The 27,319-nt window shown below is 52.5% G+C and overlaps 1 protein-coding gene across 1 annotated transcript; it reads left to right on the top strand.

Annotated features, from left to right (window-relative positions):
- Positions 1–1,540: 1,540 nt before the first annotated feature.
- LOC308530923 (liver carboxylesterase 1-like) lies at positions 1,541–27,319 on the top strand. The gene is made up of 14 exons (XM_081107701.1): positions 1,541–1,816; positions 6,107–6,311; positions 8,924–9,068; positions 10,316–10,449; positions 14,059–14,212; positions 15,695–15,799; positions 17,862–17,966; positions 20,333–20,371; positions 22,080–22,220; positions 23,660–23,734; positions 24,023–24,170; positions 25,337–25,468; positions 26,608–26,680; positions 26,966–27,319. The coding sequence occupies exons 1-14, from the start codon at positions 1,765–1,767 to the stop codon at positions 27,147–27,149; spliced, it is 1,692 nt and encodes a 563-aa protein (XP_080963827.1). The 5' UTR covers positions 1,541–1,764; the 3' UTR covers positions 27,150–27,319.

Below are 27,319 nucleotides of genomic sequence, written 5' to 3'. Positions count from 1 at the left end.
CACAGAATTCTGGATCCACAGAATTTTGGTTTGGAGTGGATGGTACACGAGCCACCCACTGTCTCTCTTTCTCCAGAAAGGGACCCCCAGTGTCACCCAGTGGGCTCCCCAACCCCTGGTCTGACTGTGCCGTGTTCTCCACCACAAAGCCTATGCCGATTCATGCCATGATGAGAGGGCAAAGCCAAGTGAAGGGCAAAGCCAAGTCAAGGGCACAGTCCCACATGGGCTCACACTTGTCCAGTGCTTGCTTGCTTGCATGCATGCTCACCATATATCTCTTGAGTAAATTGATGGAGATAGAGGGATTGGGGGGCTCATTTGGAGCCCCTGGGGGTGTCTTCTCTCCTAAGATTGTCCAGCTGCTTAGGAGTTAAGGCCAATTCCTAGGATTTTACTCTCCGGATAATCCATTTCCACACGGGAAACCTGAGGGAGTTCCCCAAGGGAAAGCTGTGTTCCCAGCCGCCTCCCACTGACACAAGAAACACTGCATCTCGTTCACGTGAGGCAGGGGGCTTATGCATGGGAGCCACGCTGCGGTCTGGCTTCAGACTCCAGCCTCACCCATCCCTTCTGCAGAGGACTCTGAGCCAGGCGGGAACGGGGCGAGGTCTGGAGGCGGCTGCCCTTGCAGAACGGGTTGGTGTCCCTGGTGTGGCTGAACAGTGGGACCAGAAGAATAATTCACCCTGGGGCTCTGAAGATGCTGATACAGCACCCTACAGTCTTCAGAGGCTAGCAGCCAGGCGGTGTTCCCAGGTTGCAAAGGCCCGTGCTTGTGTGTGTGTGTGTGTATGTGTGTGTGTGTGTGTGTGTGTGTGTGTGTGTGGTGTGATTAGAAATAGCCTCTGCTTAGAGGACAACCCAGTTTGTCCCATGTGGGTAGAGATAAGGGTGCTCTTTATCTGGGTGTGCTTCATGACCCGTTCCGCCCCCCCCCCCTCCCCGATAGAAGATAGGAACACCACCCTAGGGCAATCCTTTTTTTTCTTTTTAATTTTTTTTATCCTCACCCAAGGATATTTTTCTATTGATATTTAAAGAGAGTGGAAGAGGGAGGGAGAGACAGAGAGAAATATTGATGTGAGAGAAACACACCGATTGGTTGATCCCTGCCTCTGAGCCCAAACAGAGGTACCTGAGTGCGTGCCCTTGACCAGAGTCGAACCTGGGACCCTTCAGTCTGCAGGCTCACGCTCTATCCACTGAGGCAAACCAGCTAGGGACAGGGAAATCTTTATAGAATCAGTTGCCTCTGGGGACTGAGGACCACTTCCCCGCCTGCCCCATCCCTCACACACACACCCCACATGGGAGGCTAGGAGATTTGTCCTAAGTTCCCCAGTTGAGCAGCTATGGGGCTAGAGTTGCTCACAAAGTTTGCAGCCTTGTTCTGAGTACCCCCAGACCTCCGCCTCCCCTTGTCTGCTGCCTTGGGGAGCTCACTGCCTGCTCAGGTTGAAGTGTCCAATGAGAAGCCCTTATGTAACAGGTTGTTTGATAATCGGGTAACCTGAGAGATGTGTCCAGGCTGCTTAGGGTAAAGAGGGCCAACTCTGGGTGGGAGTGGCCTAGAGGCCCTGGCTGTACCCTGAGCAGCCCTTTGGGAGACCTGGAGCTTCTGTGTTGCTTCCTGATGAGGCCGTAGGGCAGCAGTGGGGCGGGATCTGCTGACAGGGAGCTGAGGGGCGGACCCACAGCCCCTGGAGGCAGAGGCACTTGAACAGAGACCTGTGGCCCTGGAGCTGCTGTCCTCCCACAATGCGGTGCTTGGCTCTGGTCCTGGGCTCCCTGGCCGCTTGGACAGCTTGGGGTGAGTCCTTCTGAAATACAGATAGCGGGGGGAGGGGGCACATTTGGAAATCCCTGTCTGGTGCGAGGTGTGGGAGCTGCGTGCTGGCCAAACCCGTGACAGGTGCGGTTCTGAAACAGCGTGATGGGAGTGCATCCCCGAGTCTGCAGCAGACCCAGGGGTGAGGGACCGTGGAGACCACCCCTGGGCACGCGGCAGGCGCACGGACCACCGTTCAGCTCACACCTGTGGACGAGGACCTGCAGGAGCTTGTTTATTTCCCCTACTGATTAGTCCAGATGTGGCCAAATCGTGGAGAGCAGCTTAGCAGCATGTTAACATCGACTCCAAAGGCGTGTGTGTCCTTAGTCAGGGCGCCTCCTTCTCTTAAATGTATGATGATGGTACATTTCCCTGGAGGTGGGGGGGGGAGGAAGGAGGGGTTCTCCTGAGGATGAAATGGGTTGTTTCTTTGGGGATGGAGGAAGTGCCACGGATGAATCCTTAAATGAAGGGGTTGTTTTAAAGTGTCCTTTATTGCCCTGACTGGTTTGGCTCAGTGGATAGAGCATTGGCCTGTGGACTGAAGGGTCCCAGGTTCGATACCGGCCAAGAGCACCAAAAATAAAAAATAAAATAAAGTGGCCTGTTTTAATAGAAACTGCTGGAGGGCCTGCAGATCAGGAGCCACTTCATTGAGAAAATAGGTTGTTTCTCTCAGTTTCCAAGAGGCAGAGGGGGCCACCACCATGATTGCCACAAGGTGAGGCAATGGATAGGTCAGGAGACGGAGGAGGGAGGAAGTGTGGCAAGAGCCTTGGTGGTGGTTGCAGGTCAGGGCAAGCTATGCAAATAGGCTATTTCAGTGGCGGTTGGCAGGGATCTGTCCCTGAGGTGATTAGGGCAGGAAGATAGTGGCTGGGGTGTGGTAGCCTGAGAAAGAAGCTGTTGACGGAGGGGGTGGGGGGGGGGCAGTGTTACAGACTCTGGCATGCTAGAAGGGCAATTTGATGACTATCTCTAGGAATTGGTTCACTCTAAGGGGGGCAGGGACAGTCCCTCCAGAGTCAGCCATACCTGGGATGTCAGTCAATGTCTCAGAACAGAAAATAAGACATGGTGAGGATTTGTTCTATGGGATCGTTTCGCTTTCCTGGGTCTGGAGCTAAAACACAACTGAGGCCAAGATATTGTGTTCCGTTTGATTGAAAACTCTGTCTAAATAGTCCATTGAGCCCCACCGGGGCAGCTCAGTCCGTTGAGTATCGTCCTGTGCACTGAAAGGTTGAGGTTTGATACCCAGTCAGGGCACATACCTGGGTTGTGGGTTCAATCCCAGGTCAGGGCGTGTATAGGAGGCAACTGATTAATGTTTCTCACATTGGTGTTTCCCTTCTTTCCTCCCTCCCTGCCTCCCTTCCTTTCTCCAAACATGTTTCTCAAGTGAGGATTAAATAAATTGAATCAGTAGTCAATTGAACCAGGACTTTGTTCCTAAGACTGCTGGATGCTGACCAGTAGTCCTGAGTGCTACATCAAGCATGTCCAACTCGCAGGCCACCAGACATGAGTTTGACATGCTTGGGCTACATGATTGAGCTAGGGAGAGGGAAGTTGAGTGAATCAGGGTGCTGGGTAAGGCCAGTTAGAATCATAGGAAAAAAAATAAAGTCCACCCATAGCCCCTTGGCTCAGTGGATAGAGTGTCGGCCTGTGAACTGAAGGATCCTGGGTTGGATCCCAGTCAAGGGCACATGCCCAGGTTGCAAGCTCGATCCCCAGTGAGGGGTGTGCAGGAGGCAGCTGATCAGTGATTTCCTCTCATCGTTGATGTTTTTCTCTTCCTTCCTCTCTGAAATCAATAAAAAATATATTAAAAAACAATAAAGGCCAGATTAAAGAAAATAAAGTTTCTGCCTGGTTATACTATCTGTGGCTCCTGGACGCACAGTGCTGTGGCCATCGGTACCCTGACAGCCCAGCCCCATCTGGACTTTATTTCTTTCTGGTGGCAGGCTCTCCCCGAGGCCAGGAACTGAGTGACAGGGCAGAGTAAGAAAGGAGCCAAGTTAGGAGTGGAACATTCCCTCACTGCTGCCACCTCCTGGCAAGGCCATCCTGTTTCTCTCTTTAGAAAGCCCATTCTTGGCTGCCTCCATTTCCTCTGAGTTCTCATCTGTAAAATGGGCAGACTACTGCCTACCTGGCAAGGCTCTGGGGAAGATTCAATGCACCAGGATGCCCATCTGATCCACAGGAAATGCCCAACATGTAAACATGACCTATAACATACCTGGGAACTGCCACTGTTACCATTACTGCATGAGTCTCCCAAACCAGTCACCCTCTTTTTCACCCTGGCCAATTGGGCTACCGGGCTCTTCATGTCTCTTGAAGGTTATCATTGACTTCCTAAAGGCCAGGCTCTTATCAAGTCTGGTTTCTTCTCAGACGTCACCCTCCTTCCCCTCTTTGAAGCACTCAGCCCGCGTGGCACCCGTTTTCCCGTGGCCTCCACACTGCTCACCTCCACCCTGCCCACACCAGGGTGCCCGCCTCCCTCCACTCAGCCTCAGCCACAATTTCCCCTGTGCGTTCTCTGCAGCTTTTTCTCTTCTCTCTCCCACTGGCCTCCTCAGTGACGTCACACACATCCGTGGTTTGCACCTTCACCTTCAGGGAGATGACTCTACTCGGCCCGCTCACCTGGCCTCCTCCGGTCTTGAAGGGCTCACTTCCTGTGGTGTCTTCTCACCCAGTAGTTCATTGACTTCTCCCCTGCACCTGTCTGAATCGGAACTCCGGGTCCGGAGCAGCTCTTTCAGCTTCTTTCCCTTCAGTGTCGCCCACATCTGATCAGGGGCCACGCCCTTCTGCAGCATTCCTTATAGACATCACTGTATCTATTCATAAAAATCCTTCTAATTATACAACGGAATCTATGCTCAGTGCAGAAAACTTGGAAAATGCATAGAAAAACCATCACCTGCAGCGACACCACTCCTTGATAGCTTGAGGCTCACGCTTCCAAGGGAGTCCCTCTCCATGCTCATTGTAATCATTAGCCACCACAACAAAGGAGAACAACCTAAACGGCCCATTAATATGCAATTGGCTATTCATGACCAGAGACATGGGTGCTGTTTTGTAACATGCCTTTGTTGTAACAGCGTCTTCAGTGTCACTGGGGAGTTTTCTAAGTCCGGATTTGATTTACTCTTTCTTAATTGCTGTTAATCTGGTCACACACTTTGAGAGAGATGTTGGCCTTTTGTCAGGACCTGCAGGGGAGCCATTGGAGGCTGAGAGGCTAGGAACCATTTCCGAAGGGGAATGTTTGAACGCACTGGGGCTGCGGGGATGGGCAAGGGGAGATGGGAAGAAGGGCCCATTCTTACTGAAAGTTCAGGATGGTCCATGGCAGGTAGAACCAGGGCTGATAAGGAGGCTGCAGGAGGTGAATTCAGCCCAGTGAGGAAAAACTCTCTCCCCCCTCGGTGACCCTGCTCAGAGCCACCAGAACTATGTCACGGCGACCGTGCTGCTCTCTCGTTCCCCAGAATATTCATGGCTGCTCTGCTCATGTACCCACTGTGTAAAGCCCAGACCCCTAGCCAGGCACCTGAAGCCTGGCAGACATGAAGCTTCTCATTCCAGGATAATTTTCCACTCCCCTTAGATCGCTGTGGCCCAGGAAGGTCTTGCCTTGTGTTGTCTCTCCCCCCAACCCCCATCCCCCACCCCATTCCATCTCCCCTTGTTCAGTCTTCCCCACAAGTCCTAGCACAAAGGGCACCGCCTCCATGAGGCCACCAATCAGAAGGCCTAGCTCCCTCTTCTGCTCCTGTAACACCTAAGGGATACCTCCCTCATAACACCCACCCCTTCCTTCTTCCTTCCCAGCAGTAGGGTCCAGTGTGTATGTGGCTCATTCCCCCTGCAAGGTCCAGGCTGCTACGAAGAGGGGCTGCCTCTTGCTCCCCCTTTTCTCCTGCAGCTCAGCACCAGCACCTCAATGGAAAATGGTTTCCAGAGGCTCCTAAGCATGGAAACCATATGTCTTGTCTGCACCCAGCAGCTCTCCTTGCATTGATGTTGTACTTGATGCTGTGATTCCTCCAATTCCCACGGGCTCCTTAGGACCCTATGAGTTAGGAAGGCCGGTTCACCTCCTCTCTTTTTGACGTAAGAAGAAATGGAGGCCTAGGAGTTGAGGGGACCCTTTCAGGGTCACCTGGGGTAAGACCCACCTGGAGTCCAGTTCCCACCTCTCACCGTGGGCGTGTCCTCATTTCCTCTCCACACCCACAGGGCACCCACCTTCGCCCCCTGTGGTGGACACCGTGCAGGGCCAGGTCCTGGGGGAGTATGTCAGCCTAGAAGGCTTTGCACAGCCCGTGGCCGTTTTCCTGGGAGTCCCCTTTGCCAAGCCGCCGCTCGGACCCCTGAGGTTTGCTCCTCCGCAGCCTGCAGAGCCATGGACCTTCGTGAAGAACACCACCTCCTACCCTCCTATGTAAGTGTTGGCATCTTCTAGTGGAACGCTTGCCTCAAAGGGATGCGGGAAAGCATCAAGGCACACCTTTGAGTGCCTTCTCCATTGTTCTGGATCCTTAAGATATGGTAGATCCTTAAAAACATTCCAGCCCAGCCCGGCTGGCTCAGTGGTTGAGCATCAACCCACGAACCAGGAAGTCATGGTTTGATTCCCGGTCAGGGCATATGCCTGGGTTGTGGGCTGGATCCCCAGTAAGGGGTGTTCAGGAGGCAGCTGAACAATGATTCTCTCTCATCCTTGATGTTTCTATCTCTCTCTCCCTCTGCCCTCCTCTCTGAACTCAATAACAATATATTTATAAACCACAACAACAAATTCTAGAACTCCCATAGCATACTAGAGCCTTTTACCCAACAAGTATTTATTGAGCACCTACTGTGTGCCAGGCATATTCTAGGCTCCTGGGCTCCATTAGTGAATGAAACAGATATGCCTACCTTCATGGAGCTTGTGTTCCAGCTGGGAGAGATAGATGATAAACACCATGCAAATTAATACATACAGCCTATATAATAAAAGAGAAACATGCAAATTAACTGTCCCTCCGCTATGCTCAAGCCACACTTACAAGCCATGACCACAAGTCAATCAGGAGTGAGTATGCAAATTAACCCAACTAAGATGGTGGCGGCCACTGAGCTGGAGCGAGCAGGAGGCTTGGGTTGCCCCCAGTGATGGAGGATGCCAAGCTTCCCGCCTGCCCTGCTGGCCCTGGGCTCCGCTCTGGGCTACAAAGTTTCAATTATAGACGATAAATAAATCCCAGGAAAAAAAAGAAAAAAAGGAGAGGCTGGGAACTAGGGTCGCTCGGATGTGTGGCCAGCCTGAAAACGGCCCTCAGCCACTCACCCAGGCTGGCCAGTCACCCCAGTAGAGACCCCCACCCAGAAGAGGGTGTGGCCAGCCTGCAAACAGACCTCAGCCCCTCACCCACGCTGGCCACACACCCATAGGGTGAGGGTCCCCACTGGGGGGCTTGGCCAGCCTGCAAACAGCCATCAGCCCCTCACCCAAGCTGGCCAGGCTCCCCAGTGGGCCCCCCCACCCTGAAGTGGTTGTGGCCAGTTGGAAAATGGCCCTCTGCCCCTCACCCAGGCTGGCCAGGCACCCAAGCGGGACCCTCACTCCGATCCCGGACACTATTTAGGGAAAACCAGCTGGCCCCCACCTGTGCACCAGGCCTCTATCCTATGTAATAAAAGGGTAATATGCAAATTGACCCTAACAGCAGAACGACTGGGAATGACTGGTCACTATGACACACACTGATCACCAGGGGCAGACGCTCAATGCAGGAGCTGCCCCTGGCGGTCAATGCGCTCCCACAAGTGGAGCTCTGCTCAGTCACAAGCCAGGCTAACGGCTGCCAGTACAGCGGTGGTGATGGGAGCCTTTTCCACCTCCTCAGCAGCACTAAGTATGTCTGACTGCAGCTGAGGCCTGCTTCCCACTGGCAAGTGGACATCCCCCAAGGACTCCTGGGCTGCCAGAGGGATGTCTGACTGTCAGCTTAGGCCCACTCCCCGGGCCTAAGCCAGTAGGTGGGCATCTCCCGAGGGCTCCCAGACAGTGAGAGGGCACAGGCTGGGCTGAGAGACCCCCCACAAGTGCACAAACTTTTGTGCACCAGGCCTCTAGTTGTGTAATATGTTAGAAAAAGATAAGTACGTTGGAAAAAATATTTTTTTAATTAAGCAGGTGATGGGAATCAGAGGTACTGACTCTATTTATTCTCCTGACTTGGACTTTGCTCTATTTGGAGTGGGGGGTGAGCCAGGAGGTTGTGTGGGTGGGAGTGCTTTGGGGTGAGGACCTGTCAAATTCTCAGTGCCCAGTTGTGTCTAGTTACCTGGTCACAAGGAGTAATGAATGCCTGACTCACTGGGAGGACTCGCCAATTGTCATCTGTGCCGGCTGATCACTGTCTGTTATTAGGGCAAACAACAGCGCTCGCCTGGGACGGATGTGTTGGTGATAGACTCTTAGCATGTCTGGGCTGCAAGATTCTTCCAGAAACCACTCCCCTCACTCAGACCTAGCAGATGAGGGCCCAGAACAGGGAAGAAATTCACTCAGGGTCACCTCGGAAACCAGGGGCTGCGGCAGTTCTCCTGATGTCGCCCTGCAAATATGTAACCACTGACCTGTCACGGGCCCCACACATTTTCTGCCATTTGAGTGAATGGGAGTCTCCTGTGGACTCGACCACATGGGTTACCTGGTGGAGGTGCATGGCCCTACTGCACCCTCCATGGGAGCCCAGCTCAGAGCCAGGCTGTGTCCAGGTTGAGCAGGATTACCATTGCCCTGGTGGGCAGTAGCTAGGCAGCCTCCTATCCTTGACCTGGTGCATCCGAAATTGCCAGGAAGAGGAGAGGAGCCAGACCTTCTTGCTATACATGATGCTGGGAGGCTTTAGTGAGCCCCAGGGCCCCCGCTCATGGCTTCCTACCCACTCAATGTCTTCTCTCTGGTAAGAGCAGCTTTGCACAGGCACAGAGCACCCAGGCCACAGCTCTGTGAGCAGCTCTGGCTGAACCTGAGTATATCTCTCTCCCCACCTCCCCAAGGTGCTCCCAAGATGCCCTGTCAGCCCAGGTGCTCTCAGAGCTCTTTTTGGTCAGAAAGGAGAACATTCCTCTCAAGTTCTCCGAAGACTGCCTTTACCTAAACATCTACACTCCTGCTGACTTGAAGAGGAAGAGCAGGCTTCCGGTAAGGTGTGCGTTCCATGTCGGTGGGATCTCCTGGTGTGGACTGGGGAGGAGAAAGGCAGCGTGGGGGGGGGGGGGGAGTGTCCCAGCCACGGATATTTCAGGGGCCCCAGGATTCCTTTGCTCTCCCTGGCCAGGCCACGTGACCCCAGGAAACACACGTTTTCCATCCCTCAGTTTTCCCTGGCGATAGTCATGGTGCCTCCCGGGGACTTCGCTGTACATCTGTAACATATCGTCAGTTCTTTCCACGTTCTCTCATGTGAACAGAGGGACAAGCGTGACTACTGATAGTTGCAAGGTTAGGAATCTGATTGCCAGAGAAGCTAAGGCATGCTTTCCAGTCAAGTTAGAGCTTGAAGGAACCTCACCGAGAAGGCAACACCCCAACCCTCCCTTTACAGACAGAGAAACCGTGAAGGTGAGGCCACCCAGTTGGGTTGGCAGGACCAGGGCAAGGGTTCTCTGAAAAGTCGAGCCAATGGGTGGTGTGTGTCACCTGCAAAGATCCTGCTCTGACCAGTGTCCCAGGGTGGCACAGAGGTGTGGAGGCAGAGTCGGGGCAGTCCAAGAAGCATTATCCTTTGTCTTTGTCTTTGCTTCAATATCTGAGATGTTCCTGAGCTAATTTCCCTTCCTAATTTTCTTTGGCTGGGGAGATGTCCCAGTGAGTCAACATTTCCTCAATACGCAGAGGCACAGAGATGGGCAGCCAGAAGGTGGGGGTAGATCTGCTGGGGGCAGTCTCTGGGGTGCAGAGGGAGAACTGTAAGAAAGAGATACCACTGGGGGTATGGATGCTTCTTGAGATAGTCACTCACACACATGAGAGGACTTTAATTCACCGCACAGAGGTGACTAATGACGCTGAAATTCAAGGGCTGCCCAGGCAGAGTGTGGTGAGCACAGTGAGGGGCCCAGGCATGAGGATGATGGGAGTGTTTTGAGGAAGATGACCTCGTTGGCCTTGGCCATTCCCATGATGCTGTTCTCAGCATGAAGAGCCTTGGGAGCAGGCAGCACTGGGGCTGGAGAGACAGGCAGGGGCAGCCAGGTGCATGGGTGGGGGGTGGCCTGGCCCTGGCTGGGGGAGTGGGGAGGAGAGCAATTGCCTGCCTCACCTTTGCTGGGGGCTGATGAGCTTCAGAGAACAGCCTCCTTCAGTCCTGATCAACCAGACAACCCTTGGAGGTTCTTCCCAGCTCTGCTCCTATCTGTGACCTGTGTGGTTGCTTCCTCCCTGTCCAGGTGATGGTGTGGATCCATGGAGGTGCTCTTTTGGTGGGCGGGGCATCAACCTATGACGGGCTGGCCCTCTCTGCCCATGAAAACGTGGTGGTGGTGATCATTCAGTACCGCCTGGGCATCTGGGGATTCTTCAGGTAAGATATTGGACTCCGCACAGCACATGGGCCCTTGAAGTGAGGGTGGCAGGACCCAGCTCTGATCATGTCATGTCAGGTCCTGCCGGGAGCCGGTCCATGCTTACTGTTTCAAGGGACCTGGCATATATGGCATACTGTTCTTAATATGTTTGTTCACCTTCTTGGCACTATGTGTTTTAACCAAGGTCTCTGAGAAAGGTTGTTTCCCCAGGTAGGGATTTTCCCCTGAAGTTAGGGAGGGAATAAAACCTCTTACCTAAGTGCCAGGAGGGTAATTAATCACTTTAATTATGAACAGTCATGCTTAAGCTACATAATCTTTACTCCCTGGAATGGAGATAAGAAACGCCCTAACCTTTGGAATAGAGATTGATAGGATTGGAATCAACTGGTATAAATACAGATGTAAGAAGACAGAACGAAGAAGACAGAACCTACACACAGAACTTAGAACACAGAACTTAGAACACAGAACTTAGAACACAGAACCGAGAGAGACAGAACCTAGGCACAGAACCTACACAGAACGTTCTCTAGAGACAGAAGAACTTCGCTGGAGAGAACATGGCAAAAGATCCTGGACAGAAACTGGCCTCAGAACCTAGAGACAGAACCTAGCGAGAGAACATGGCAAAAGATCCTGGACTGAACCTGACTACAGAAATTGGCAAGAGAACCTGACTAGAATCTGGTGACTGAACCTGGCTGGAGAACCTAGCGAGGGAACATGGCTACAGAACCTGGCTGGAGAATCTGGAGAACCTAGCAAGAGAAAATGGACACAGAACCTGGCTGGAGATCCTAAGCAGAACCTCTCTGGAGATCGAGACCAGAACTTGGCTGGAGATCCTGGCTAGGCTGCTGATCAACTGAACGCTGTCTCCGTGTCATTCCTTCTTCGCCGACTCCGTCTACACCTTTGGGAACCCCTGGACCTGCTGGGGTTGGACCCCGGCAAGATCCCCAGGAAGGCATCCCAATCCCTTCATAATTGGGCTCCACACACTGTCTCATTTCCCAACCACGCTGGTCCACCTGCTTCGGAGCTTTTGCATGTGCTGTTTCCTCTGCCTGATTTGCCTGTTCTACTTGACCCACTCCTATGCATCCCATAAGGCCCAACTCAAATGTTCCCGCCTCTGAAATGCTCACCTCCTGTTTACCTGTGCTGCCACAGCACACAGCACACCTGGGGAATGACAGCAGCACAGCAGTTAGAGCGGCAGGTTCAACACCTCCCCTCTCATGGGGAGGAGGAAAGGGCAGACTTTGGCGGGAGCTCAGTGAATGCTTCTGGGTGAGGGAACGTGTGGCTGGAGCTGGGAGGTGTCAGAGCATCTGATTCCCTAGGAAGACCCTCCCAGGAGGAATGTCGTGGTCACTCGCCCTGATTGCTTCTGCATTTAGCACGTGCATAAGCCAAGGCTAGAGTCTTCTGATGGAATATCCATGCAGACAGGAGCCAGGGTTCCTTAGGGCAGAGTTACTTGTAGGTTTTCTCAATGCACTGGTCCCAGGACCTTGGACCCTGCGATGGCTGATGGACAGGCGGTGGGGTGGACACTCACTGGAAAGACCTGTAGGGCTGGAGGAGGGTATTAGGGGAGTCATGTCCCAGCATGCAATGCCCTCATTGAGACTCTTCATCTCTTTCACCGCCCCCCCTCCCCACCCCCCGGCCCATTTCTCTGCTCCCCGTTACATAAAACTGCTCCATCAGCTCTCCACGCCTTCTCTCCTTCCAGTCTCTCCTCTCCCTACACTAGTCAGGTTTCTACTCAGACCATGCCACTGGACTGTTCTGGTGGAGGTCTCCAATGACCCACCATCAGTGGGCCCAACCGTGGCAGCATCCACACATGACCCCTCACACCTCTTTGAAATACTTCCTTCTCTTGGCTGCATGTTCTGCATTCACACTTTTCTTCACTGGACCCTGGGGCCTTTTCACGTGCTATCTCTGTCACCTGGAATTCCTTTCTTTGGATATTTGCAAGATTCTTGTGCTCATTCATTCAAATCTCTACTCCCATGCGGCTGCCTCCGAGAAGCCTTCCCTAGACATCTGATCTGAAATAAGACCCCACTGCCCCACCCCTGTCTTTTTTCTGACCCTGTTTGATTTATCCTGAGAGCATTTTTGCCAACTGGTGTTATATTCTTACTAGTAGCCTGGTGCCCGAAATTTGTGCACATTAAAAGGGAATTAATTGCCCTAACTGGTTTGACTCAGTGGATAGAACATCGGCCTGCAGACTCAAGGGTCCTGGGTTAGATTCCGGTCAAGGTCATGTACCTTGGTTGCAGGCACATCCCCAGTGCGGAGTCAAGGGCATGTACCTTGGTTGCGGGCACATCTCCAGAGGGGAGTGTGCAGGAGGCAGTTGGTCAATGTTTCTCTTTCATCAATGTTTCTAACTCTCTATTCTGTTACCAACAATGGCTTCTTTTGGCTTCAGAGGTACTTTTTTCCAGTAGTTGGTCTTTAAACATATTCTCTCCTCCCTGCTGTCAGGGGCCAGGGTGCAGGTGAATAGGATTGGTAGCTGGCAGGCCCCTGACAGCAAACTGGCCACCTGTTGATTTCTTGAGGAAAGGGGCTCCCTCCTCCCTGTGGTCAGGGTCTGGGGTGCAGGAGAATGGGGTTCCTGGCTTGCAGGCCACTGACAGCAAGCTATCCAACAGCGGATTCTGTGAGGAATGGGGCTCCCTCCTTTCTACTGTCAGGATCTGGATTGAAGGTCGGCCATGCCCCCTGATGGGCCAGAACCAGAGTTCTACCATGCCGTGGCCTCCACCTCAGCAACCCAGGACTGACTGCTGCTGGGTGCTCCTGGTGGTCTGAGGGTGGGTTCTTCCCTCAGGCCACACGGGAAACAACTCAAGAGGGCACAGCCCTTGGCAAAAGGACCCAGGATTCAGTGGGTCCACGCTTCTAGGGCGGGGTCCTGCCTCAAACCCCGCCCTCACTGAAAACATCTCCTGGAAATAGCTTGGAGGAGGGTGCAGCCATTGCCAAGACAACCCCTGCAGGACTGACTTCCTTCTGCTTGGTCACGGTTCTGGCTTGATGTTACACCCAAATAGTTCTGGGAAAGAGCTCAGGGAGGGCGCAGCCCTTGGCTAATCGACCCAGGATTCAGTGGGTACATGTTCCGAGGGTGGGTTCTTGCCTCAAACCCCACCCTCACCAGAAACAGCTCTAGGAAACAGCTCGGGGGAGGGCGCAGCTGTTTCCAAGACAACTCCTGCAGGACTGACTTCCTTCCACTTGGTCGCCAGACCCATTTCTGATGAACTTAACCCAGGGTTTTTATATAAGTAGATATGTACCTGTTTGTTTGTTGACGATCTGTAGTGTGAGCTCCGTGTACTTAGAGATTTTGCCTATTTTGCTTCGGGCTCTTAGAACAGTGTTTGGCACATAGCAGATACTCAGTAAGTACATGCCAGGTGAATGAATGGAGAGCTAAACAAACAATGCTACACCTGTGAGTCTGGGTTGTGGAGGGCTCACCTAGAACCCCCAGCCCAAGCTATTGCCCTGGGAATCCTGCCATGATGACTCTAACCCGCCCCCTCCCCACACTGTTCTCTTACCCACAGCACAGGGGATGAACACAGCCGGGGCAACTGGGGTCACTTAGACCAGCTGGCCGCACTGCGCTGGGTCCAGGAGAACATTGCCAACTTTGGAGGGGACCCAGGCTCCGTGACCATCTTCGGAGAGTCTGCGGGAGGTGAAAGTGTCTCTGTTCTTGTAAGTGTTCCTGGCCTCGATGTGGGTACAGATGGGCCCCCTGGGAGACCCACTGGCCTTTATTAACAAGACCTGGGTTCAAGGCTGGCCCTACTCTGCACAGAGCAGATAGTAGAAAGCTAATGGCCCAACTCTCCCCGAGGAGCTCAGGGCTCCGCTAGCATCCTGGGGCCATAATCATCTCCAGCCCCAGCCTGCAACATTCCTCCTGACTTGGTTGAGTTCCTAATCCCTTCTCCATGAGGACTCTCCTCACTTCTCCTGGGGAGCAGGGTGGGTATAAATTATGAGGAAGAGGAGGCAGCTGTGAGAGTTGGACTGAGTGTCGCTGTGTGGCCTCAAGCCAGACCCACATATCAGGAGGCCATGAGCACTCAGTAAGAACAGGGGGTTTTGTGGTTTGTCCACGCCCACGAAGGAGGAAGGCAGTCTCTGTGAACGCGGGAGGGAGCTGGGCTGGGGGAAACATGTGAGAGGGGGAGGGGAGGGGAGGGGGGTGTAGGGGTGGGGATGGGACAGGAGACACAGACAGACCTGGGAGCCTGGTGTGGGAGATGGGGCCGGAGAGGACATGGAGAGAATCAAAGACGGAGAACCAGATGAGAAGGCGCTGGGAGCTGCCAGGACCCCTCCAGCTGCCTCAGAGCTGAGCATAGTGTCTGTGCTGCTACCATATTTTAAAACACGTTTGCTTTCATAGTTAAATACTCAGAGGAAGCTTTTACATTTTGTAAAGTGGAGAAAGAGGAGAGGTACAGATACGCCCAAAGAAGAAAGGAAGTGGTCCTACAATGTTATTACCCAGGGATCGTCACCATGGACATGTTGACACTTACTTTTCTAGTCTTTTTTTTGGTGACTGACCCTATCATCTATCTATGTATCTATGTATCTATCTATCTATCTATCATTTATCTATGTTTTTTTAAATAAAAAAAAAGTTCTTAACATTACAATCTAATATAAATATTTTCCTCACCATGAAGAGCTCTCCCATAATTTTATTTTTATAGTATTCCATGGTAAGAACTAAAAAGTAGCTTATTTACTCAATGCCATCATGTTGGAACCTGGGGTCCCTGCCCGCGTTCCCCATCATGAGCAGCACGGGCACCCCAGACACCATCGTGTGCTTCCAGGATCACCTTGCTTAGGGTGAGTTCTTAGGAATGGAAATGTAGACTCAGAAGTCTGTCTTGAAAGTGTTACCAGGAATTGCCAAACTATCTTTCAGATCTTTTGATGGTTACAGTTGGCACTTGCCTCACACTTCCTGTTGTGTTCCTTGCTCTGTTTCTTTGACTCTTACCAGCTGAGGTTGTCTTACAAAAATAGGGCCTCAGGGTCAGCCTGGGGAACAGACCAGGCGGGGCCCTGTTATGTCCACTGAGCCCAGGGAATGGGCCAGGTTGGAGATAGGGAAGCTCTTGAAGACCCTTCCCCATGAGCCTCAACTCTGTTCGTCTCTGCTCCCCCCCTCAGGTGTTATCTCCCCTGGCCAAGAATCTCTTCCACCGGGCCATCTCCCAGAGTGGTGTGTCCCTCACCTCTGGCATGGTGAAGAAAGAGATCAAGGCCACAGCTCAGGTAGGTCTCCTGCTGGGCAGCCCTGACCCCCTTTGCTCTGCTCCCCTGGAGTCCTTGGGGGCCTGCATTGCCATGGGATTCAGCTGGCACACCCAGATCATCCCAGAAGAATGGCTGAGTGGAGCAGCAAGGAGACACCTCACCCTCCCTCCCAGTTTTACTTGTGAGCAAACTGTGCCAGAGAGCAGAGGCCCCTCACCGAGGTCAGCGAGGCATCAGGGCAGAGCGGGGACTCAGGCTCCTGACTGGCCTGCCAGCACCATCACTGTCCACGGACCACACTCCCCAGAGTGTGCACGATGGGCCTCCGGACAGAGCGTGGGGAGTGGACTGTCACCACGTGTCATCTCTCGGAGGGCCTGAGTTTTGGGGACCCTGCCCCTGGCCACATATGGGCCTGGAGTGGTTTCTCCCCGAGGGGCCTTGTGACTAGGCTGGGTTCTTGGAGAATTTAATCGTCAATTCATTTGTTACCTCAACAAATAATTTTTTTAAATATACATATTTTTTATTGATGTCAGAGATGAAGAGAGAAAGATAGAGATAGGAACATGAATGATGAGAGAGAATCATTGATTGGCTACCTTCAGGAGGCCCCTCACTGGGGATCGAGCCTTCATCCCAGGCATGTGCCATGACTGGGAATCAAACGGTGACCTCCTGGTTCATAAGTCGACGCTGAGCCACTGAGCCATGCTGGCCGGGCAACAAATAATTTTGATACAGCAAGACACCTAGCAGTCTTGTGTAGCTTCCATTTAATGAAGGGGACGTTTTAACGGCTACATAATCACACAGTCATACAATGTCAGTCATGGCAGGAGCAGGAAGGAGAGGTACTTAACATCATGACAGAGTTCAGAAGGAGCCCTTAGTCCAGGGTGTAGGGGAAAGGCTCCCTGAAGAAAGTGATCACTAACATGAGATCCCCAGGATGAGCATAATGTGCTTGGTGAGAAATGAATGTCCGAGGAAGGGGAGGGACGTGTGCAAATGTCCTGTGGCAGGAGGAAGTGTCTGAGAGAGAGAGAGAGGGAGAGAGAGAGATGAGAGAGAGAGAGAGAGAGAGAGAGAGAGAGAGAGAGACAGAGAGAGAGAGAGAGACTGATGAGGCCAGAGCAGAAAGAGCAGAGGGAACCTGGAGTGAGCTGAGGTTGGGGACATTGGCAGGGGCCCTGCTGCCTGGGACCCAGGGGAGGACTTTGTCTTTATCTGGAGACTGTTAGGGATTCAAGGAAGGGAGCCCAACCTGTGGCGGGGGCGGGGTGGGGTCTGCTGATGAGTGCCCATGGGGCTCTGGGGTGGGAGCGTTTTATTTGGGCTTTGAGAGTGGTTTCCTGGTTCGTGGCTCAGTGGAGGCTGCCTCCAGGCTGAAAGGGGCTGGCTGGTAGAGAGGAGGGGAGGAAACGAAGACGGTGAGAATTTTGAGGTTTTCCAGAACTCTTTGGTTGTAAACAGCAAAAGTCCACTTGGCCAGGCTTAAGTCAGGAAAGGCGGGATTTATTGAGAGGAAATAGGTGGCAGAGATGGGGCAGATTCTGCTGTCACACAGGAACTAGAAATTGGCCAACGAAGGGAATTTAAGGCTTTTTATTCTTCATAGCACCTTCTCCCAAGCTCCCCTTAAAGTACCCTCTCCACGGCCTGCCATGGAGGAGCCTGCTTTCTTCTCTCTGTTTCAACCTCTCCTCTGGCCACACTGTGCACGGTTCCCTAGACAGAGGCCAAAGGCTGGTGAGAGGATGAGCCGAGATTTGAAACCAGACACTGGGATTCTGGACGCCATGCCCTAAAGCCCACTCCAAGCTGCCCCTCTGCAGACATCCGGCTTTGAGAGCCTTTGGCTCATTTTAAGAGAGAGAAGGAAACTGGCACAGAGGTGTCAGAATTGGCATGACTGAGGCCCAGGGCCCACGCCTGCTGGTCCAGAGAAATGTCTGCTACCACCCTGCCCCCCCCCCCCCCCCCCGGTGCCTTTAGAAGTTGAGGTTGGGATGGAACATCGACTGGTTGACAGGAGGGACATGGCTCTTGAATGCTGCTGTCCCTGTGATTTCTGCAGCAAATTGCTACATTTGCCGGCTGTAAAACCACCACCTCGGCGGTCATGGTGCACTGCCTGCGCCAGAAGTCAGAAGACGAGCTCCTGGAGACATCGCTGAAGATGGTAGGTGCCTCCATTCATGTTCCACACAGGCCCCCCACCCCCCCGCCCCACCACTGCCCTGGGAACTTGGCCCCAGGATTTATCATCTCAGCTGCTCCCTTGTCTCAGAAACACTGCCCGGGACAGGGTCTCTCCTCTCTGGAGTAATGGCACCCCTCAACCTAAATAGGGAATTTCTTTTCTTCTCTTTTATTATGAAATGCCTGAAATGTTAGCAAAGTCAAAAACTAACATAGTGGTCAATCGTGTAATAATCCTCCAGCTCGGTCAAAATGTACTATGGCGCCATTCTTATTTTCAGAGATATATTTTTAAACAAATTAGACACTATTTACTCCTAGAGGTAACTACCATCCTGAATGTGGGGAAGGGGGATATCAAGAACAAAGATTTCAGAAAGGTTGTCAAAATGATTATTGCTTAATTTAGAAATGATCAGTTATGACCCAGTGGTGGCTCAAGGTTCTAGATTTTCTAAGACCCTGCCTCAGTTGTGATCCTTGGCTGACCATCCATCCATTCATCATCATATTATGTCTATCCCTCTACACATACATCCAGTTCATCAATATCCTTTCCTCATCCTAATATCAATCTATCCATAACTTTCATTTATCTATTATTAATCGCTCATGCATCATCCAGCCACCATATATCTTTACTTCACCATACATCCCTCTAAAATCAATGATCCCTTAATCATGTATATACTAGTTATCACCCTTTTATCCACTCAACCATCCAGTGCACCCATATTCCATGTATTGACCAAATCCATCCATTTATCCATCCATCACTCCATCCATCCATCAGTCCATTCATTCATCCAGCCATCCAGCCATCCATCCATTCATCCATCCATCCGCCAATGTGGTGGGAGTACAGAGAAGAGACTCATTCATTACAATCAGCAGGGATAACTCATAGAGAAGTTGACATTTGAGGACTGAAGGGGGGCTATGGCATGGGTCATTACAGGGACAGACACCCAGAGAATATAGCATCTAGGGCCAATGGGAACTCTTCCCTTTTTTTCAAAGATGGGGTGAGTGTGAGCCCAAAAGTAACCTGAGTCCCTGCACTTGCTATTTGGACCCTATGGGCTTCCGGAGACATTCCTGGGCCCCCAAGGCAGGCCTCTCACGTGGAGCTCCACTCTGTGTCCATGGGTTGAACGCAGGGCAGTCTTAGGGCTTGGGTTCCGGTTTCTCAGACTCAATAAAGATGACCAGTGTTTTGAAGGAATTAAAACACAGCTGTTTCCTGATGCCTGGAAAGAGACACATTTATTCCAGGTGGCACAAGAGGACCCAGCTTGTAAGGTTCTAAGGGGAGGACTGGTCACTTGGGGAAAACTCAGAGAACCCATGTTACCCTTCTGAGACTTTCTGGGATCATGTGGAAGTCTTTCCATGTTTATCCACTCTCCCAACACACACACACACACACACACACACACACACACACACACACACACCCCATAAACACCTGGTCTGTAGAATTACAACCCATAATGAAGGGACCCTACTGGTTAGTTTCTACTACTAGTCAGACCTGTTAGCTACCATGTAGGGTGACAACCAGCACAGTAGTGTTGAGCATATACAGAGAGAAGCAAGGGGTGGGGTGAATTTCAGTGAGGTTACATGAGTGAGAACTATCCGATGCAAGATGGGAAAACTCTTTGCAAAGTGTCTTTAGGAGAAAAAGGAATGTGTTGTCACACAACCTTCAGGTGACTGAAAAGTTCAGGAGTAGATGGCTTCAGGCATGGCTGGACCCAGGCACACATCTAGTATTGAGAATCTGTCTCTACCCCTCAACTTTTGCCTCTTAGTGTTGGTTTTCTCTCAGGCAGGTTGGTCCCCTGGGGAGGTTCAAGGCAACGGCAACACTCTAGTCTAGACATATATCCGATCTGCTTAGAAACCCCCTTTCCCAATAATTGTAGCAAGAGTTTGGGGTAATGTCTACTGTCCTGACATGGGCCCCGTGCCAATCCATGAGCTAATCTCTGTGGTCAGGAAGATGGAGCACCCGGGTCTTCTATACATGTCTGGACTCATGGAGTGAGGATGAGGGAGGCCCCCTTAAAAAGCGGGTGTTGTTGCCTGGGGAACAAGAAGGAGAAATGGATGGAGGGCAGGGCAGGCACACACAACAGAAATCCTCCCCAGAGCTCCTCTCCCCCACACACAGCTAGACCCTGAGCTCATGCCCAGGGGAGCCAGTGCCCTACTCACTTCCTCTTGGCCAGACAGGGCGGCACCGGGAGGGAGACCCTGATACCTTTGGCGGCAGCTGACCAAGACCGGCCTTTCTCCCAGGCAGCCTCTCACCCACATCCCCTGCCTTTGTTTTCACAGAATTTTTTGCGTCTTGATTTACATGGAGACCCCCGAGAGGTAAGGACCCTTGGTTTCTGGATCACAAGTTTCAAATCTTGACACCTTTAAGCTCCAGTTGAAGATGAATGAAAGACTGCTCCCTGTGGACGCATAGTAACTCCTTGTGTTTATATTGCTGAGGCCCAGAGAGGGGCAGTGACCTGCCTGGGTAACACAGCCAGGAGGACCAGATGTCGGACCACAGCCTGTTCCTATGACTCCCGGTCCAGTGCTCTTCGTCACTAACTCTGTGTCTCCTGGCCCAGTCTACACCCTTCCTATCTTTCTTTCTTCCTTCCTTCCTTCCTTCCTTCCTTCCTTCCTTCCTTCCTTCCTTCCTTTCTTTCTTCGCTTCTTTCTGTCTCTTTCTTCCTTTCTTTCTCTCTCTCTCCCTTTCTTTCTCTCTTTCTTTCTTTCTTTCTTTCTTTCTTTCTTTCTTTCTTTCTTTCTTTTAAAAAAGATATATGTTTTTATTGATTTCAGAGAGGAAGGGTGAGGGAGAGAGAGATAGAAGCATCAGTGATGAGAGACAATCATTGATTGGCTGCCTCCTGCACACTCCACACTGGGGACTGAACCTGCAACTCCGGCTTGTGCCCTGATTGGGAATTGAACTGTGACCTCCTGGTTCATAGGTCGACACTCAACCATTGAGCCAGGCTGGCTGGGCTCTACATTTTTTCTTCTTTTTATTTCCTGCTCCCAGGGGGAGAAGGCTGCACTAGAAACTCCCACCTCGGGGAGAGGGAGGTAACTGCATCAGGGGTTCAGGAGCCTGCACAGAGGAGCCCAGATCTCCTGCGAGGCTGCAGGGCTGATTAGCCACTATGTGCAGGGTCACCAGGAAGGGAGCCAGGAGCCTCAGTCCTGAGGACACTGCTCCCAGCCACGCAGGAAACTCCAACAGCATCCTCCCCTCTCCTTCCTCCTCTCCTCCTACCTTCCAGAGGGCCACCAGGCTCCCATGCCTTTACCTCTGCAACGTCTCCCAGTCCTACCCCCTCTGCTTTCTCTCTGGGGACAGTAGCACTTACCCTAGAAGGTGTCTTGAGGATTGAATGAAATGCATTCAGTCATTCAGCAAAGATTTCATTAGCACCGAGTACTACGTGCTGGAACCTTAGTTTTGAGCGGGGAGTGGGAGTGCGGGTGGGTGGAGGAGGGGAGGGATAGACCAGTGACATGGGCAAAGAAAGCAGACTCAACCCCCGGCCCTCTAGAGTGAGGAGAGAGTACAGTAAACACATAAAATATGGAGTGTGTTTGATGATGGCTAGTGTTCCGGAGAAAGGAAACTGGGAACTGGGGATGGAGTTTGCTGGTGGTTTGAGTGTACACAGTGGGATTTGGGAGCTGTGGCTCAGGTTTCACAAACTCAGAGTCCACAGTGACTTTACAGAGCGTAACCACCGTGAATAATGAGAATTGACTGTCATGAGAGAGATACATATAGATAGACATAAAGTTCAGGCTGAAAGTTTTATATAAAACACAAATATTAACATAATATTTTTACATATTTCAATTTGAGGGAGATCCCCCCCATCACCTGCCCATTGCTAATCCCCTGGGGTCACAGACTTAGCTGCTTTGTTAGACCCTGAGCTCTGTGCCACGGCCCACAGGCACACAGGTGTGTGGTGCTGGCCGTGCTCAGACGAGCTGAGAGAAGGACGTGGGTGCGAGCAGGGAGGGCAGCATGGACACTGTAATGTCCTCTTCCCAGAGCCAACCCTTCCTGTCCTCTGTGGTTGATGGAGTGCTGCTGCCGAAGATGCCGGAGGAGCTTCTAGCTGAAAAGCAGCTCAACACCGTTCCGTACATCGTCGGAATCAACCAGCAAGAGTTCGGATGGATTCTTCCAATGGTGAGCCTGTGTGGGCCTTTGAGACCTGCCTTTGGCCCATCCTACCAGCCTCCCATCTCTGGTCAGAGGATCTCTTCCTCCCCCCGCCACCCACCCAGCGACGCCTGGGGGTCCAGGGCAGCTGTTCCCTCTTCACGATTTGATATTTCCATGGAAACCTTCCATGGATGGCGGAACTGATAGCTGGGTGGTGAAGTTCTGGGGCCCCCACTACCAAACTCTGATTGTCTCCAGTCTATGAACCTTGGAAGGTCGGTGCTGGTAGAGAGAATTATTGTGCATATGGAGAAACTGAGCCCTGGGAAGGAGGGGAGCTCAGGAGTAAGGCCTGAGGCCCTGCAGCCTCTCCCCCTGGGCTCCATGCTTTCCAGTTTCTCCATAAATCTCCAGGAATGCTCTTTGTCATCCAATTAGAAAGAGTCAGAGCAGCTTCCTACCTCTTGCAGTAAAATTGACTTCTAAATGTTAGGAAGGGCTTTCCCTTCTGTCAGAGATAAAGCCGGATACTAGTGGAAGTGGTAGGAACAGGTTTCATTCAGTTATATTACTGCAGCAGGGGTAAGATCCAGTGTGAACTCTACTCAAACCCTGAAGCACAAGGCTGGAGCCCTGTAAAGGCTGCCGTGCAGGGGTGATGGGGGGATGGCCATGACACCAGGCCCCTGGATTTGTGAAGTGGCACTGATCTGGAGGAGAAGCACACCTCTCCTGTGTGTATGTCAGCAGGCAGGGGTGTCAGTTGCAGCGAGGTGCCCACTGAAGTTAGGGACCGGGAGAGAGAGCAGAGTTATCCCCTGCATGTCTGCATTTTGGAGGGACGGCTCTCAGGTCCTTGAGTGACAGCTTGGGTGGTAGATGTACAGTTCTAAGGGCAGAGACAGGCTTTGGGTGGAGCAAACAGTGCCTTCTCCTGGCCGCACAGGGCCTTCTCAGGGGGCTGGGATCAATCACCCAGGGACCCAGCCTATGCTGCTGGGAGCAGTGTTAGAGTTTGGTCAAGGCTCTTAGAGCGGAGGTTTGGATGGGATGGTTATGTGCAGAGCTGTTGTGCACTTCTCACATGAGCCCGGTTTCAAAGGTTATGTTGAAGTAACGAAGCCATGATGACAGGATGGTGGCTTCCTGGGTCATCTTAGATGTGCGGGGTATTTGTGAGGTTTGTGTCATCCCCCAGGGCTCTGTCCTTCAACACTAGCTTGCATTACATTGCAGAGGGCTGAATCGGCTTCTTTTAACATTTACTTCATCTTCTTCACTCTCCTTGAGTTTCTGGATACAAGTCCCTTTCATTCATTGGTTTTGCCCAGTTCATCAGAGACCTTGCCCGTAAAGATGTGACAAGCTGTCTACCAGCCTGCATTGGTTTGGTTGTTTGGTCAGATTGATTCTTCCCGTTAGTTCCCAAATGAGTCACGACTGCTAACCCGGTGTTTTAACAGACGATGGGTTACCCGATCTCTGAAGGCAAGCTGGACCAGAAGACCGCCACGTCACTCTTGTGGAGGTCCCACACTGTAAGTGTCTAGGGAATTCCTGGGATGGGCTGAGACCCGCGGAGGGACAGGGGATTGCCCCAGGTCACTGAGCACTTAAATGGCAGAATGAAGACTGGGGCCAGAGGGTTTTCTTCCAACTTTTGGCCTTTCCTACATTCCCACTGGGGGAGGGTGGGTTTGCACAGGATTTGAGAGCATCACTGTGGACACTGTGGGAGGGAGGGTTTGACAGCCGTGCTCACTGGCGGGAGAAGCCATGTCGCCGAACCGGGGTGGCAGCCCCTTTCACTCTTGGTTCCATTTCAGAACATCCCTGAGGCACTGATCCCAGCGGTCATTGAGAAGTATTTAGGAGGGACAGATGACCCTGTCAAAAAGAAAGACCGGTTCTTGGATTTGCTGGGAGATGTGGTATTTGGTGTCCCAGCTGTGACTGTGGCGCGTGGCCACAGAGGTGAGTCCCAGAGACTGGACAGGAAGGGACACCAACCCCACCCACCTGCCCCCAACCACCAGCCCACCCCTCAGCATAGACAGGTCTCCGAGGCTGGTTCCATGTGGCCTGGCGTGGGACGCTGTCCTGTTTTGGTTTCTGCCAGAAGTGGACTCTGAGAAAAGGATCCAAATGCCGCTAGTTTATTTGGAGGAGACCCCAGGGACACCAGGAGAGGAGTGGAGAAGTGGCGTGGGAAGGAGAGGGAGCCAGGCTTGCTGCACGGTCCAGCACGTGTGCCCCGTGGGCACCTGGAGCCGGTGCTCTGGGGCCCAGTAGAAGACGTGTCTCAGGGTCACCTGAGCGATGAGGGAGCTGGGGTACTTAGCCTCCAACTGCATCAGTTGTTGGTTAAAGGCTGTTCCCAAGGGGTGGCTCCTTCCCTAGGGCTCTGGCCTGCTGTACTTAGGGCAGAGTGGTCTCTGTTGGCTGAAGACCTCAGGCCAAGAGCTGCAGACGCTGGAGGTGAAGCTGGGCTGGCAAGCCCAGAAGTAGGGATACGGTGAGGCACCAACAGCATCTGCCACTGGCGCTCCTCACCTGGAATGATGGGGTCTGTGGGGCTGGATGGCTAATCTTGGAAGATGTTTCTTGGAAGATTTCCAAGTTCAAATCCAGTGGAGCCGGGGGAGGAGTGAAACCAAGCATAGGATCAGGAGTGTTGTCTGTAACCAGCAAAGTGAAAGTGGTGAGCAGTGGCAGGTGTGGGGGCAGGTGTTCTGGAGAATTCCATGTCTGTGGTCAGCTCTTGTCCATCCCTGTGTGTGTTAGGTCTATCACGGGAATTATGGCATTGACCCAGAGCTGTGTGGGTGGGGTGTGAGGTCACCTAGAGAGGAGGTGTTCCTTCTGGGTTCTTCCTTTTCTAGGGTCCCTCTTCACCTAGTCTACATTCCAGGACCCTTTTTAGAATCTCAGGTGTCCATGATGCGGATCCCTCACGTGTGGGACACTCTCCAGCACACCGTGGCACTCACAAGGGCAGCTGCTGTTCACGTTGTTTTTTTTTTTGTGCTCAGGACCCAGGCGTGCCACTAATTCCCTGGGTGCTCAGGGCCCCCGGAGGCCTAGACACCGTGCAGGTGTGGAACGGGTAAAATGAACGTGTGTCAATCATGTCTTCTCAGATGCCGGCGCCCCCACCTACATGTATGAGTTTCGGTATCGCCCAAGCTTCTCGGCAGACACGAGGCCCAAGACGGTGATAGGGGACCACGGGGATGAACTCTTCTCAGTCTTCGGGGCTCCATTTTTAAAAGGTGATGGCCCTTGGAGGTAGGGGGATCTGGGGTCAGGGCTCGGTTTGGTGGCCTTGGGCAGGTTTCTTCTTTTCTCTGACACTTCATTTCCCAAATTTACCATGACAGGTTGAACGACAAAGGTCCCCTCTCTCTTGCTCTGCCGTGCACAATGGGCGTCAGTAAGACAGGGCCTGCTCACGGGCTAGAATGTCCCCAGTCAGGTCCCACTCACAAGGGTCTATCAGAGTGTCAGAGTAAGGCTAGAATTGGTGTTAACCTTCAATCATGGCTAACATACATCCCTCTGTGTATCTACCCAACTATCTATCTATTTAAAGCTCATATTTTTATAAATATAATATATTTAGGAATATGATCTTTTAGAGACAACCTTTCTCTAAAGGGTCATAATCCTAAATGTCTTTAATACCGTAACTATCAGCAGAGATGGACCACTTGCGTGTGACCCACCTCAGGCCTGTTTGGGGCACAGCAGTGCCATATCCTGACTGGATGACTGCTTAGGGTCATTGCAATTCTGTTATTTTTCAGATCCAATGAAAATGTGAGTGGGTGGCTGAGATCGAAAACACACCCCAGAAGGACAATCCTGGGAGGCGGGTGGCTGTAGGGGATCCCCTGGGGGTGGCCTTTCCACTCTGAAGAGGGAGGGGGGGGGTGGGGCACCGCCCCAGCGTCCAGTGCACACGGACCACCCAGGCTAACCCAAGTGCACACGGACCACCCAGGCTAACCCAAGTGCACACGGACCACCCAGGCTAACCCAAGTGCACACGGACCACCCAGGCTAACCCAAGTGCACACGGACCACCCAGGCTAACCCAAGTGCACACGGACCACCCAGGCTAACCCAAGTGCACACGGACCACCCAGGCTAACCCAAGTGCACACGGACCACCCAGGCTAACCCAAGTGCACACGGACCACCCAGGCTAACCCAAGTGCACACAGACGACCCAGGCTAACCCAAGTGCACACGGACCACCCAGTGTCCTCTTAAAACACAGCTCTCACTGCTGTGGGTCTGGAGTCGGGGCTCAGACTCTGAATTTCCAACAAGCACTCAAGTGGTGTGGCTGCTGCCGGCCCACGACCACACGTGGAGTAGCAAAGACTTCTCCTCCTTTTCCCTGCAGACGGCGCCTCCGAAGAGGAGATCAAACTCAGCAAGATGGTGATGAAATTCTGGGCCAACTTCGCTCGGAATGGGTGAGCAGCCAGAGCAGGGCTGGGGGGGGGGGGGCAGGGCGTATCTGGTGGGAGGGGTAGCTTCTGACACTGATGGTCAAACTCCTGGCCCTGAGACCTGTGACATGAGAGCTCTCAAAGGGACCGGCTTCCCAGGAGATGGGGAGGTCCCTGCTTATGGGGGCATCTGAGTCTTTTGGGAGAGATGAAGCTGAGGTGGGGGGGTGTCCCTACAAATCTCTGGGAGTTGATGGGACCACACAGTTGCGTTGGGGCTTTTCTATTTGACGTTTTTTCTGTTTCCAGGAACCCAAATGGGGAGGGGCTACCCCATTGGCCTGTGTATGACCAGAAGGAAGGGTACCTGCAGATTGGCATACCCACCCAGGCAGCCCAGAAGCTGAAAGATGAGGAAGTGGCGTTCTTCACCAAGCTCCTTGCCCAGGACACAGCCAGGATGTCACCCCAAACAGAGCATATTGAGCTGTGAAGGGAAGGCCATCCAGCCTCTAGGATATGGGGGAGCTTAGGGGTAATTCTACAAAAGGTGTTTATGGCCAAAAAGGTACCTTAGTATCTGGTGGGAGTGGGCAGAGACCACAACGGGGGAGCTTCTACACCTGTAGCCTGAATTTTGGAAATAATGTTCTTTCGGTGACC

The sequence above is a fragment of the Myotis nattereri genome (genome assembly GCF_964212035.1).
Source record: "Myotis nattereri genome assembly, chromosome: 15".
Lineage (NCBI taxonomy): Eukaryota > Metazoa > Chordata > Mammalia > Chiroptera > Vespertilionidae > Myotis > Myotis nattereri.
This window is presented reverse-complemented; position numbering and strand designations above follow the sequence as displayed.

What these genes read in the sequence shown, in the direction of transcription:
- LOC308530923 (XM_081107701.1), top strand. Translation starts at nt 1,765, where the DNA reads ATGCGGTGCTTGGCTCTGGTCCTGGGCTCCCTGGCCGCTTGGACAGCT. An exon ending in AGATCAAGGCCACAGCTCAG is followed by an intron (nt 15,800 to 17,861) that starts GTAGGTCTCCTG and finishes TGATTTCTGCAG; the next exon opens with CAAATTGCTACATTTGCCGG. An exon ending in GCCAACTTCGCTCGGAATGG is followed by an intron (nt 26,681 to 26,965) that starts GTGAGCAGCCAG and finishes TTCTGTTTCCAG; the next exon opens with GAACCCAAATGGGGAGGGGC.